General features: G+C 45.2%; 1 protein-coding gene across 1 annotated transcript in view; it reads left to right on the top strand.

Moving 5' to 3' along the window:
• The first annotated feature begins 7,045 nt into the window (after positions 1 to 7,045).
• Positions 7,046 to 13,689, top strand: part of Syn2 (synapsin II) — a 48,340-nt gene continuing 41,696 nt past the window's right edge. The window contains exons 1-4 of the mRNA XM_013515353.1: positions 7,046 to 7,134; positions 9,448 to 9,505; positions 10,924 to 11,015; positions 13,308 to 13,464. Coding sequence (XP_013370807.1) covers positions 7,046 to 7,134; positions 9,448 to 9,505; positions 10,924 to 11,015; positions 13,308 to 13,464 — 396 coding nt within the window. The remainder of the gene's footprint in view (positions 7,135 to 9,447; positions 9,506 to 10,923; positions 11,016 to 13,307; positions 13,465 to 13,689) is intronic.

Here is a 13,689-nt window from a genome sequence, read left to right on the forward strand (position 1 = left end):
CTATGAAGATGGGAGGGCAGTGTCTAAGATCGCTTCACCATTGAGAAGCCGCATCTTGCTAAACTCAGGTGCCCTGGGATGGTGCCAGGCCCTGCCCAGCCTGCCGAGCTTCTGTCCTGAGTGCTGCTCTGGTGAACAGTGCCAGCTGGGAAACTGCAGGATGGAATGTGCCACCTGGATCTGGGTTTGGAAATCCAAAGTGTTATTGCCTTGAGACACGAGGCTGTTTCTGCGGAGCCAGGGCGGTTTGCGCTTGGACCAGGAGTGGAGAAAGAAGCCTTTTGCTCATGAGAGCAGAATGTGCGGGGATGGGGAGAGGTCAGGGAAGATTTCCTGAGGGAGAGAGAGCTTGTTTTGGACTGTGAAGAGCAAGCGTGAATCTGTGTGGACCCAAGCCCGGGTGGTAGCTGGGAAACTGCAGGGCAGGTGGGGCAGGACAGGGCTCTTGCATGTGCTGTGCAGGTTGTTCACAGCACAGGGACAGGTGACTGAGGACAGGGACGGGGCCGCCAGAGCGTAGCCACACGCTACTCAGCACTCCCAGAACCCCACGCGGGCTGTGTCTCTGCAGCAGCCCTGGAGGCCCAACTGGTGGGGGCTCAGTGAAGGGGACGAGTGGGCCGGGTCGTGGGGAGCACTTCCTTGGATCTAGACTGAACTCAAAGGTGGAGTGTGCAGCTTGGGTGGTCGAGGCCATGGTCATAGGGATGGTTTGTGTGAACTGGAGTTTCTCAGGGGGGAACCCTGTCTACCTTATGTGAAACCCATCGGTGCCCCTTGAAAATTGTATCTGCCTAGTCTTCCCCCAAAGCAGACTTTATAGGTGATTCACTTTGTCCCAATATCAAATCAGCCTGATCTAATTTTATAAGCCAGTCATGGAAGAGAATCTGTCCAGTGACTCGAAAGCATTCTGTTCTGTAGCTCCACTATAATTACAGACAAATGCAGCTAATCTTCTCATCATGTGTTCTCCTGAGCTACAAAATTCTTCTTTTCCTGTATTTGAAAATGTTGTTATCTTGTGATACTACATCATTTAATTATTCCCCAAAATAGATGTCTTCAGAAATCTGCTCTGAAAGTGTTTTGCTGTTCTCAACTGAAGTCACAGCTGGGGTATTCACTTGGAAATTAGTTATTTTCAGAGCTTTGGGGTTACTGTTTTTCGGAAGGGGCCTCATCTGCCACCCAGGCTGTTGAAGCCTCCTGCAGATCACTGAGGGAGTTTCCTAAACCGTGGAAAAGGACTATGTGGGCATCCTCAGGGGTCTTCTGTATCAGGTTGAGTCTGGTTGTTTTCTCTGGTATTAACTTCTGAACATCTAGCTATAGTCAATTCAGTATCCCTATAAACGTTTTCTCAGCATCTGCTTTATGTCAAACGGTAGAACACAAGAATACAAGCAAGAATAGCGCACACTTTCCATCTAAACAAGGATACTCTAACCTTGAACAACAGGAGAAATGGAATTTGATTTTACTAGCTCTGCCCCCTACTAACTGCCACTTTTAAGCAAGTCAGTTAATCCTTCTGAGCCTCATTTTCCTACTAAATCAGTGCTGTCCCTTTCCTGTAGGGAGCACGTGAGAAATTTCAGTTATCCAAAGTGAACAACACTGTATGCTCAGTCACTGCACATTCTCTTTCCCTCCTGTCCGTACCCAGGTGTCCTCTTTGGGTGTTTGCCTTTATAGACTGAGGAAGACATTATTTTAGCTTTCTTAAAATCAGAGACATTTCATTGCATTCTTTTTCTCTACCTTCGCTGTGTCATTTGTGCTAAGTTGAGTGAACATGATATACTATATCGCAAATGAAGAACTACTACAGCTCGGAAAAGATGAGGTCAGAGAGTGAGAACTCCTTCATGCTGGGTTATAACATGTGTTCACTTTTCACTCTCTCAATCTTTGTGCTTTTTTCTGTGACATCTCTCAGGACTATCTTAAGGGAGCAATATTCTGTCATTCCAGATTCCTTTACCGAGTTGTAGTTGAGCACCTTGGCTCATAATCCTCTGATAAGATTATTTCCCCTGAATATGTTTTCTTACACTTAGTCACATTAAAACTCCTCTGCCACTTTTCTGCCCACGTCCACATCTTTGTTCAGTTTATCCCTAATCAGCTTGGCATTTTAATCTCTGGAACTGCTGAATGCCATCTGCAATCCTGGCAGTTTCCCCATGCACTCTCTTCCAGATCATTTATATGAATGTTCACTAAGACACCACGCAGTTTGCTCTCTGGAAAACAGTGCCTTAGTGGCAGAGCATTTAACAACTTAATCACCAGGTTAATAACATCAAGGACCAGCCGCAGATCACTGCATTCATCCAGACATGTGCTGATGTCTTCCTAGTCTTTGTTTTTATTCCTAAAGCAATTATCTATAACACAAAGTTCTTGTACTGAAAGAAAATTTTATGGTCCTCGAATTAGAGAATGAGTCCAAATTTGAATTAAGAACCCCTTCACCATTACAAGGCCCTACCTGACTGGTTTAGGTGCCATTTATATCTCTGTCCCAGAATGTCTAGAGTTGTGAGTCTTGTGTTCCCTTCCATAATTTTATTAAATTCTATTTTTAAATGTCACAGTCATGTCCCAGCTAGTTTTTAAAGTCCCTGGCCTAACCAGTCAAGTGACTGTCAGGTGAGTGCTGTGCAGTAAGTACTGGTTTGCTGAGTACCAGAAAATGGAAAATCCTGGAGTCTAATTCCTATCCTGGCTCTCAAGTCACGTCCAGCCCTGATTCATTCCCTCCAGTATCTTCCACTTCCAGGCAAAATGGTCTCTCACGTCTTAGACACATCTAACCACATTTCCTCTGTGTGTACAGTCTTTGGCAGTGTCTTGGAGATAGTTGGGGAAACTTGAATATAGATCCAGTAAAGATGTTAATAAAAATTGTTAACTTTGTTCAGACAAACGATGACATGGTGCATATATTTTAAAAGTCATTGCCTAGACTAGGCCATTTCACAGAAAGAGATTAGATTTACTTTGGGCTCGGGGAAGACAGCGATGATTTCTGCTTAGGGTGATGAAGGGTTTTAAAATAGATAGTGGTGGTGATTGCACAGGACTGTGAATGCTTAATACCATTGAATTATAGCTATAAAATAGTTACCATGCAGTTTATTATGTATACTTTGCAATAGCACAGAAAATTAAGTTATTACTAGTTAGAGCTAATTCTTAAAAAATGGGGAGGAGAAACAACATTTAGGATTTGTTTTTAAAGTACTCAAACCACAGTCCAAGCAACAAAAACAGCAGTGTGTATATGAAAAGACTTGGTAAAATGTTGATGATTATTTAGGATACAATTTTCCATAAGGTAGAGTTTATAAAGTATCTTTTGGAGGCTGGCTATTAGGTCCCAAGTACTCAGCCAGACATTTCAGGGCCTCCCCTCTCACTGCTCCCCTGAGCAAGCTGGAGGCAGCAGTGCCCCAGCCTCACTCAGACCTCTGGGCCTGCAGCCTCACTTTGCAGTTCTGAGTCCTGCACTGACAAATTCCTTCTCATCCGCCCAGCCCCAGCACCGACCGTGTGGAGCCTTCCTGGGCTTCTCCAGGCAGGCAGAACTGCCACTCCTGGTCCCCAGGTGCCCTGTTTGGGTTTTTTCTACGGCTCCTACTGTATGTACAGTCTTTTATTGTTGTTTCTGTCTCCCCACTAACATGTGCAGTGGATGAAACTTACTTTTTCTACCTTGAAAGTAGAAGAAACTTCTCTTTCACATACATTTTTCTGAGCATTAGGAAATGTTTCAGTTGTGTGCTTAAATTGGTTTATAAGGAAAAGACTGAAAAATGGGAGTGTGAGTAAGCAGTTATGGTGCAAATCTTCAGACTAGAAAGAGACTTTAACAGGTACTCATGTGGCTATTGATCTCCTTTGTGTTTTCACTGTCTGGCAACTGCTAATGCATTTTTATATTTCAGGCACTTACCACCAGGTGCTCGTAAATTTTTGCTGAATTTTCTGACAAACTACAGCCTTTTTGCAGTCTAGTTTGGGATGTAGGTAGATGTACATTTTTAGAAGACAGCAAAACTTTGGGCACGGGGCTTTTGTTTTGGTTTGGTTTTGTGGTTCTGGGGATAGAACCCAGGGCATGAAGCAGACTAGATAAGCTTACCACTGGTCCACACCTGGTCCCCAGGACAGTTTTTCAGAGCAGCAAGGAGGCACCTCCCAGGGCTTTTTGAGGTGTGGAGGCCTTGCTGGCTCAGGGTGGGTGAGCTGACATGTGTCACCAGTGGGTGGCAGCAAGCGCTTACAAACTCACTAAGACAGGTGGGTTTGGCTTTGCTGTTCCAGTGGAAGGTGGGAAATAGAACCGCGTGCGATTTCTAGTGTATCTCCTAACTTCTTAAAGCCTTGCGATATTTTGTGGACAGAATGGAGCCTGAGTTAGAGTCAGTGAGAATCAGAAACTGAGCACTACTACGCATAAATGTCTCGCCAGCGATGGGAATCCACTAGGTGCCGGACTATTTCCAAAGCTCTAAGAGAGGCTTCTCCCCAAATACTTCCTGGGGTACCCAGCCAGTGCTGTCAGCCTCTAGCTTGAAGTTTGACCCTTATGTGCTCTTTGGTCATCTCAGTAGAATTTACACTGTCAGCTCAGAGAGTGAGAGTAGATTTTCTTATGGGGAAGGAGAGGAAGGAAAGGCCACACCACTCCAGAACTGGCACATTTGAGGAGAGAGAAGATAGCTGGGCCTGCAGAGCATACAGTCTGCTCGGTCTCAGGGTGATTTCTTCTGGTTTTCTGTATCAGTCCTGTCCAAACTACTACTTCTGGCAGTTCACAGTGTGAAGCAAGTCCACACTGCAAATTGTAACACACATCTGTGTGCCGTATTTGGACATTCATAATGCGATGCTTGTATTTGTCCAGGCCTGACTAAGCTCAGAGCATTTAATCAAACAACAGGACATAATCAGTATTTAATCCAGAATATTCTGGAAGGTCCAGGACTCGCATTTGGAATGGTTGGGGGTCAGATTACAACACAGCTGACTTTGAAAGGTAGTATTTGACATAGATGCCACCCATGCATCATGAGCAGATAGTCCATGTGATGACTGTTCAGAAGAGGAAAAAGCCATGCTAGCTGCAGTAATAGTACAAGAGCATTGATGTTTGCTGCGTCTTTTTTTTCTTTTTGGCTTTTTTTTCTGGTACCGGGAATCAAACTCATGACCTTGCGCTTGCCAGGCAGTTGCTGTGCTGCTGAGCTAAATCCCCAGCCCCATTTGCTGCGTCTTGCTAACAACACTCCCTATTTCCATAGCATTTCAGAGTTTCCAAAACACTTTCAATGCATCTGATTTCACTCTCTTCACAGTGACCTGTAGGCCACATATTATGAAGTGAAGTAAAATATATTAAACCTTTAGAATAGTATTGAGTGCTCAGCAAGTGTTCAATATTTTTTTATTAAAGTTATCAGTAGCCCTCCTCCTTTTTGAGACAAGGGCTCAGTAAGTCACCAAGACTGGCCCCAAACCCCTGGACTCACATCATCTTCCCAGTTCCACCTCCTCGGGAGCTGGGACTGTAGACATGAGCCCGAGTGCGGCCTTGAGGAAGCTCACATGTGGAAGCTGAGGCTCAGAGGCAGTTACTTACCCAAAGTCACATGACTGCGAAGGGTACGAGTGGGCCTGAATTCAGTTCCCTGGCTGCTATTTCTAGAACTTTTCCTCCGTTATCCCACAGATAACAAGGGCCACTTACCTGAGCTTGCCTGGGCTGAACCACATTTTCAGATGGTGTCAGCACGGAAGTCTCTGAAATAGTGCTCATCCGCCTCACAAGCCTTAATTGGGAAGTGGGTGGGAAATGGCGAAGGTATCCTCTTCCTTGGTTTATAGCAGTTAAATCTAAAGCCTCTACTCATTTTAGCAATAAGGGGAGATGGTTCATTACCTGGTCCATCAAGGAAGCTGCAAGTCATTAAACTCACATAGATCTCAGCTGCTAGGCTTGTTAAGAAAACGTTACAATAGGGGGAAATTGACAACACAGGCACCACAGATATTTTTAGTCTGTACTTCAAGGATGTACATCTTGGATTCTGTTTAGGATTGAGAACAGGGGATGAGTTTGATTCACTTAACAACACTGCCAATCAGAAAGTCCCTACTGAACCTCTACTCTGTTCCCATCTTATGCACGGGACCACATGGGGAAACAGAGGCAAAATAACACTCACAAGATACTTTCACACCCAGATAAAAGTGATGTGATATTTTTCTTGGGTGGGTAATTTGATAATTCAGTTAAAAACCGTAACTGTGTCTGTTCCTTATACCAGCGACTCTGCAATAAGTTGTTCATCCTATGGATATATTTTAAAATCTAAGCCACTGCAGCACTGTGTATAATTGCAAAAACAAGGACCTGCAATGCTAAATGGTGACTAGCCAATAAGTATTGGCTAACTGCTGTAGGCCCTTTAAAGAGAATTTCATGCGGTTCATAAAAAGAAAGAGGTCCACTGGTGTGTTCTGAAAGCAAATCCCTAAGACATATTTTAAGTGCAAAAAAGAAAAATCAAGGTTCCCAAAAAAGTTCTTGTAGCATGAGGCCACATTCGTGTGTTTGAAGTAGATACGCATGCAGTCATGTCCACATGTTTTCCCCCTGCTGGCAGGATGTACTTGCAACTGACGATGGGAAGTGCGTGTGATAAGAGAGTGCTAGCAAAAGAGAACATTTTATTTTTATTTTATTCTTTTGTGTGCTTTTTGGGACTGAATGGTTGATTTAACTCTATGATGTACTATTTTTTTTCAATGCAATTTTTTTTCAATGCCTAATGTTGCTCAGCCAGGAAAGGGTACAGTTAGGGTTCACAGCCTAGATGGAGATGCCAAAACCTATCTCTGAATCCCAGCACACTGTGTCCTACCGGTGCTTTCTTAGTATCAGGAAGTACTTCTGTCATTTGCTAGCAACTTATAAAATATTCATGAAATTGCCTGGACTGAAAATGTCCAAGGGCTAGGAACTGCGAGAATGTGCTCATTCTCCAGAAGAGGGCTCTGTGCCCCACCTGCCCGCCACCCTGGCTCCTTCACCCTAAGACTGTGGCTCTGCCAGGAGAGGTCAGTGACCCTGGTTCAGGAAACACAAACTAAGATTTCCAGTGGACAAATTACCTTCAGGAAAAGGCATTAGGATAGCTAGAGAGGCGGGGGTAGAGGGAGGGCATGAAAACAGTTTCATTAGCCAACTTGGTCAGTGGGCAGGTGCAGGAAGTGGCAGATAACCCAGCCAGGATCTATAAATATGCTTCAGTGTCCGTGTTCAAAACCCACAAAATAAATGAGTGAAGTAGAAAAGCTGGCAGCATGTGCGCATCTAGATGTAAACCTTTAGTTCTGGGCTTTCCTCCTATGGACTTTGCTGTGATTTGGGCATATAATTTACCCAGAAGAGGCTTCAGGTTCTCCACCAGTCAAATGGACAGACTGTTTCTTTTGGATCCTTCACAGAGTTGTGAGAAACAAGTCAAGGATTGTGTTTTGAAGGTGCAAAGCTTTGTGCAGAATGAGAGATTATTGTTAATACCATAGAGACTTATCTCCCAGAAGAAAGTTATTTTGAGATAGGATGATAGGGGGAAGTATCAGAAAAGTATTTCTGATAGCTGCATAGATATGCCTCAACCCCAAAAAAGAAAGCAACCTCATGGACCCTTTACTCCAGTTCTCCCTTTTCATAATCATGGACAAAGAACTACAGTTCAAGATCTGCAGAGCAGCAATAGTGCCATACATAGATGGGATGGCATATTTACAGGCTCGCTGCCTGCAGGGCTTGCTGGGCTGCGAATGTTGATCAGAGTCCTGGAAGCAAGTTGACGTGAGCCTTAGTAAGGAATTGGGGCAGAGGTGGGGGGATGGACTTCAGTGATCCAGCTTCAGGATGGCTGAGTGCCTCAGAGGAGCAATTTCAGAGTGGCCAGGGACTTGGAGAGGATAAATGACAACTTCCTAAAATGGGCTGTTCCAGAATCAATAGAGAAAAAGAAATAGCCTGGCCTGGTCCCGGATAAGTTGACAGGAACCAAGGTAGGAAGTATTTGTAGTGGGGCGATTAGTGCTCATAACATCATTAAGTTCTTTCTGAGCAGGAGAAGGAAAATGGAAAAAAAACTTCAGTGCGTCACACATGGCAAGTCAGTTTTCATAGTGTGGGAAAGAAGACGGAAAGAATAAATCAGTAGAGGGAGACAGTGCCATGTGGAGGGCATTGGGCTCAGAGTTCTAAAGCTTGGGTGTGCATACTGGCTCTGTCACCACTTGCTGACTGGCCTTGCTATGCCATTTTCCTCCTCTCAGTCTTGGCTTCCTTATTTCTAAAGTGAAGACCCATCTTCCTATCTCCTAAGATGTCATGACAATTAAATGTCCTTTAAAGCAATAGGTTTATTCATTTATTTTGGAAATAAATGCCCATAAAACCAAGAAAAAATACCAGTTGGAGATGTTAAGTACTGGAAAGGTCTGGAAAGGTTCAGTGTGGAAAGGCCCTTTTTACAAGTGGCGAAGCAGCCTAAGTGTGCAGAGGTTAGTGAGGGGAGTGTGCTAAAGGCAAAGTAAGAATTTATTTATTTATTTATTTATTTATTTATTTTTTTTTTTTTTTGGTTTTTTTCCGGTACCGGGAACCGAACTCACGACCTTGCACTTGCCAGGCAGGTGCTTTGCCACTGAGCTAAATCCCCAGCCCCCAAGAATGAATTTAAATACAGACATAGACATAGACTGCTTATAAGGGTTGTGATGCCGTTAGTGTTGATGTTTGGTGCTTCTAGGTCCATGACAAATTTGTAAGGATACTGTGTGCTGTGTAACTCAGCTAGACTAATTTTTGTGATTGCTCAGAATCACAGGATGGGTTTTATGTTCAGTGGTAGTAGCTTTTTTCACTTTCCTCCTCTCTTTGTGTTTTTTGTATGAAGTGGTAAAGTATTAATAGCAAGTTTTTTAAAAACTAAAAATCCAAGGGTGAAAAAACAGCTGGAAAATCAGAGTGAAACATAGGGTCAGAAAATAAAGAAATCATTGAGATGTGTAAGATTGACCTGGTCTTACTGAGAATAACATTGAAGAAGTTCCCACTTCTAGACTTTTTTGGTAGCCAAACACCAGAGATCTCACTATAAAATCATAAAGGCAGAGTGAGAAAGGACACTTGATATAATTTTGCAGGTGGGTGAGTTGGTGCTAGAGAGAGGACGTGGCTTTCTGGGTGTCTTAGGGTGCGGTCATTGCAGAGTGAGTGTGAGAACCCATCTCTTGGTTCTCATGCTGGGCTTCTGTCTGCAGTCGTCCTCTTCTTCATAAGAGTAAATGTCTCACTCCAAATACTTGTACAGAATTAATTTGTGTGGGTTTTTTCCCTTTCTCCAGGGCCAAGTGCTTTCGGGGCAAGAAAGTCCTTGGAGATTATGATATCAAGGTGGAACAGGTAAGCAGCCTGGAGCCTCAAGTTGTATCTGCGTCATCCATCGACACTCCCTCTGGCACCCTAGAGTGGACTGTCTAGTTCTACTGCGTGGAGTGCAGTGTCCTCCTGCTTCTGGGCTCTCCATTGTCTCCCTTCCACCTTTTCCCTAGGGCCTTTTCTCTGTGAGGCATGGTCCTGGAGGCCACTGCTTTTCGTTTCCTTGAGGTCTTTTCACAGTTCTCGTGTTGGTACAGAGGTGAGCAATGTGGCTCTTAGGCCCCTTCTGCAGTGCAGGGCTCCCCTGAGGAAGACTGTAGAGGAACAGCTCAGGCCACACCGCCACATGTGGTGGATGCCGACCAGGCCTGAGGTCACCCTCCAGAGGAAGCTTACAAAGCACGCCCTGTGTGTGCGCATCAAAGTCCTGAAAGGTTTCTTCTTTACCTTTCTCTGTCCCTCGCTTCATGATTTAATCAACTAGGTCCATTTGGAGGAGGTGATGTCCAGTTTAAATAATGTATATAGTTTTTCCTTAATAGAAGTTACTCTTCATTCATTACACAGTGTGTTGTGGTTTACAGAGTATTTTCCTATTCATTATTGTATTATTTTATGTTATTTATCTTTTGAGACAGGGTCTCAGAGTGTAGGTCATGTTGGCTTTGAACTCTCTGTACGACTCAGGCCAGCCTCAAACTTGTGGCGATCTTCCTGCCTCACCCTCCTGAGTGCTGGGATTACAGGAAAGCTCCACCAAGTAGAGCTTTTACATTTGGTTCTTAGAACAACATGTTAGACAGAGTGGATCAAACTGTTTCCATGTTATAGAGCAAGGAAACTAAAACCCAGGCAGACTAAGTAATTCTGATGATGTGTTACTTAGCTACTTCAGAGCAGAGCAGAACTAAAGCCCAATTACCTAAGCTAAGCCTCTTATTTTTTTGTTAAAATTAAGGAAGAGGACATTCATCTTGGTTCACATCCTCACTGTGGAGAGGCAGCATAAAGATGCTACCTGAGTTTTATTCCTATCTCTGTAAATACTGTTTGTCCAGAAAAGTTACCTAACTGTTCTGAGGCACAGTTTCCTCCTTTGGTAAATGGGGATAATCAGTCAGGTGTGGTGATGCGCACCTCCAATCCCAGCACTTGGGAGGCTGAGGCAGGAGGATTGCCTTGAGTTTGAGGCCAGCCTGGCCTACATACATAGTGAGTTCAGGCTATGCTGAACTATATAGCAAGACTTTGTCTCACAAATAGACAAACAAACATGGGGATAATCATCTCTGTCCCACCTGCCTCGCAGGGCTGCTATGAGAATAGGATGACACTGGCATGTGAAAATGTTTTGAAGCAGTAATGTGTTTAGTGGTGGGGCTGCTGCTGTGGGGAACTTGGCCAAGTCCAAACCGTGGACTTAACTCCCTGTTGTCTTCTAGGCAGAATTTTCAGAGCTCAACCTGGTGGCCCACGCAGATGGGACCTACGCTGTGGATGTGCAGGTGCTTCGGAATGGCACAAAGGTTGTCCGGTACGGGCCCTTCTGTCCTTGGGGTCACCATCACAGTCTCCACCTCTAGCCTGAAAGGCTGGTTTTAAAGCCAGACATTGCAGTGAGATAACAGTGCTTTGCATACGGCATTCAGAACTTAATGGTGTATGTTGCGTGGAAGTGGTAGGGAAGGCAGCTCTTCTGCCTTTGAGGAACTCTTAGCCCAATGGTTGAGAAGTGCTCACTTAGAGGGTGACTGGACTCCTGGGACTCCTGTCTTCCTCCCACTCAGTCAGCATGGGTTTGTGCTTTTCTCTCTCCATATATATCCTCCAGAAAACAAGGTTCCATTTCTTTTCTTTTCTTTTGGTACTGGGAATCGAACTCAGGACCTTGCGCTTGCTAGGCAGGCGCTTGTGCCGCTGAGATATATCCCCAGCCTCTATTTCTTTTTTAAAAGTTTGAAAACATCTTGTCTAATCCAACCTTTTCATTTCACAAATTTGCCCGGTGACTTGATGACAGAACCCTGTGTTCCATGTGAGTTCTTTTGCTTCTCAGCCTGGTATTCTTCCTTTATTCCTCATTCCCAAGGAACTCCTAAGTCTGAAGGGAAAACCTGGGATGAGGATAGATTATCTGGGTAGAAGAGAACTAGCAGTTATTACCAGGTGGTATACTTGGTGCCTCATACATGGGATATTGTATTTCCACACAAGAGTTTTTTGAAGGAGATAATGAGCATTCCAGATGGGGGAAATGGTCTGCACAGTGTTGTTCTCAGGAGCTCACTCATGTTCCAGGAGGTGGTTCTACTTCACCCTCTCCCCCACTTCAGTCCGTAGTACCCTGACCCTAAGGATTTCAGTGTCCAAGAGGATCTGGGTCAGGGACAGGAAAGGCCACGGTATATCTGGGACCTACCGATGGGAAGTGTGAGCTTACCCATTCTGAAGACTAAAGAAGACTGAGGTTGGAGAGAGACGTGAGCTCAGCTAGAGCCTTATGGCAAAGACTAGACAGGTTCCTCCAGCTGTGTGTAGGAGACACATGCACACAGCAAGTAGTGACCTAAAAGCTTAACAGCAGGGTGCCAGGAGGGATCTGGCAAAAGTAAGGCAGGCCCTTACAGGTGCCCAGTGCAGAAACTCAGGGACTGGCCACAAGTCTAGAGCTCCATTCTTATACTGGGATACGAGGCTGGAATTTGATCTCAGGCATACAGCTCGAGGCTTCCAGCATCTAACATGACCAAGGGAGTAACAGGAAAAGCCTAGGAAAACAGTCAGAGCAGCCCAAGTAGGTATCATTATTAACCCTGAGCAACTAAGGAGAGCTCCTTGAACCCCCCATATAAAAGCCTTGTCTCCAGTCCACATTCTGTGCATGTATAGAAACTCATGATGAAACCCATGATTCTGTACAATTAATAAGTGAAAGCAACTATAATTTTCAAAGGCCTGATCTCTGGGCCTGGGTCGGGGGTTGGATGGCTTCCCCAGGCAGAGAACCAGCTAAGTCACTGCACAAGCTGTGAAATTTCTGATCCTTGGAACCTGGGGGTAGATGCTGCCATAAACTGCCTCTCCAGGAAGGCCTCCAAAGCTAAGGCACAAAGATAAGCCCTGGCCCAGTGAAGCAGCTGCAACCAGGAGTTTTGCTGGCTGGATGTGTAACGGGAGCTTTCCCATGCATGGGAACATTCTGTACTTGTGCTTCCTGCAGCCATTGCTCAACCTCAGTGCTTCGAAAAATATTTGCACCCCTCCCTAGCGTCCGCTTTGGAAGAATAATGCTGGGAGGTCTGGCATCTGCTCTCAGCCAGCCTGGCCCCATGCTCTCTAGGGGCCTAATGAGAGCATTGCCTATTTTAAGGAACAGCTTTAAGGAGCTGGGACAGGACGCAGATCGGAAACCTTAAGGCAGTGTGGTAAAGGCAGCCTCACATGCTGTCTTCAGAGTTTCCTAGGCCTGCTTTGAGCACCAACTCTGGAGCCACATGGTGCCTCAGGTTTTTCAGGGGACATCTTTTTACTTAAGGTGTAAGAGTCTAAAAGTGTTTCTTCCCATCTGAGGATATTTGTACTTAGAAAAGTGTAAGGCTTAGAACAAAGAAATAGGAGAATTTTAGAACTCTGTTCCTCACACTCTCTTTGGAAAGTACCATAATGCTTGATACCCCAGTCCAGAAAGGACAGTAATAATAAAGTGAGGGTCATGACTAGGTGGTCCCTGATATCTCCTCTTTGTCAGAGCTTTGGAAATGGGAGACAAAGTAGCGTGTGACCTGAGCTGTGACTGATGGAAACCCTGCCTCTGCATTCTTATCAGGTCCTTCCGCCCAGACTTTGTGCTTGTCCGGCAGCATGCCTTTGGCATGGCAGAGAACGAGGACTTCCGCCACCTGATCATTGGCATGCAGTATGCAGGCCTCCCCAGTATCAACTCCCTGGAATCCATTTACAACTTCTGCGACAAGCCTTGGGTGGTGAGTGAGGGCTCCTTCCCCAGGAAACAGTGGGCCCCAGGCCTGCATTCCTAGCCCCCCAGCGGGGACCACTGGTAGTCAGCTGGTTGGCACCAGCTGAGAGGTTGTGAGGGGTGCCTTGGCTGGGACATGGGACAGGGTGACCTGTCACAGCAGCATGTCACCATGTCACCACATGTCTCAGGTTGGCACTTTTGCCGCAGATTTGATCTTTGGCCTCTCAAC

The sequence above is a fragment of the Chinchilla lanigera genome, unplaced genomic scaffold (assembly GCF_000276665.1).
Source record: "Chinchilla lanigera isolate Chin_1 unplaced genomic scaffold, ChiLan1.0 scaffold00028, whole genome shotgun sequence".
Taxonomy (NCBI): domain Eukaryota; kingdom Metazoa; phylum Chordata; class Mammalia; order Rodentia; family Chinchillidae; genus Chinchilla; species Chinchilla lanigera.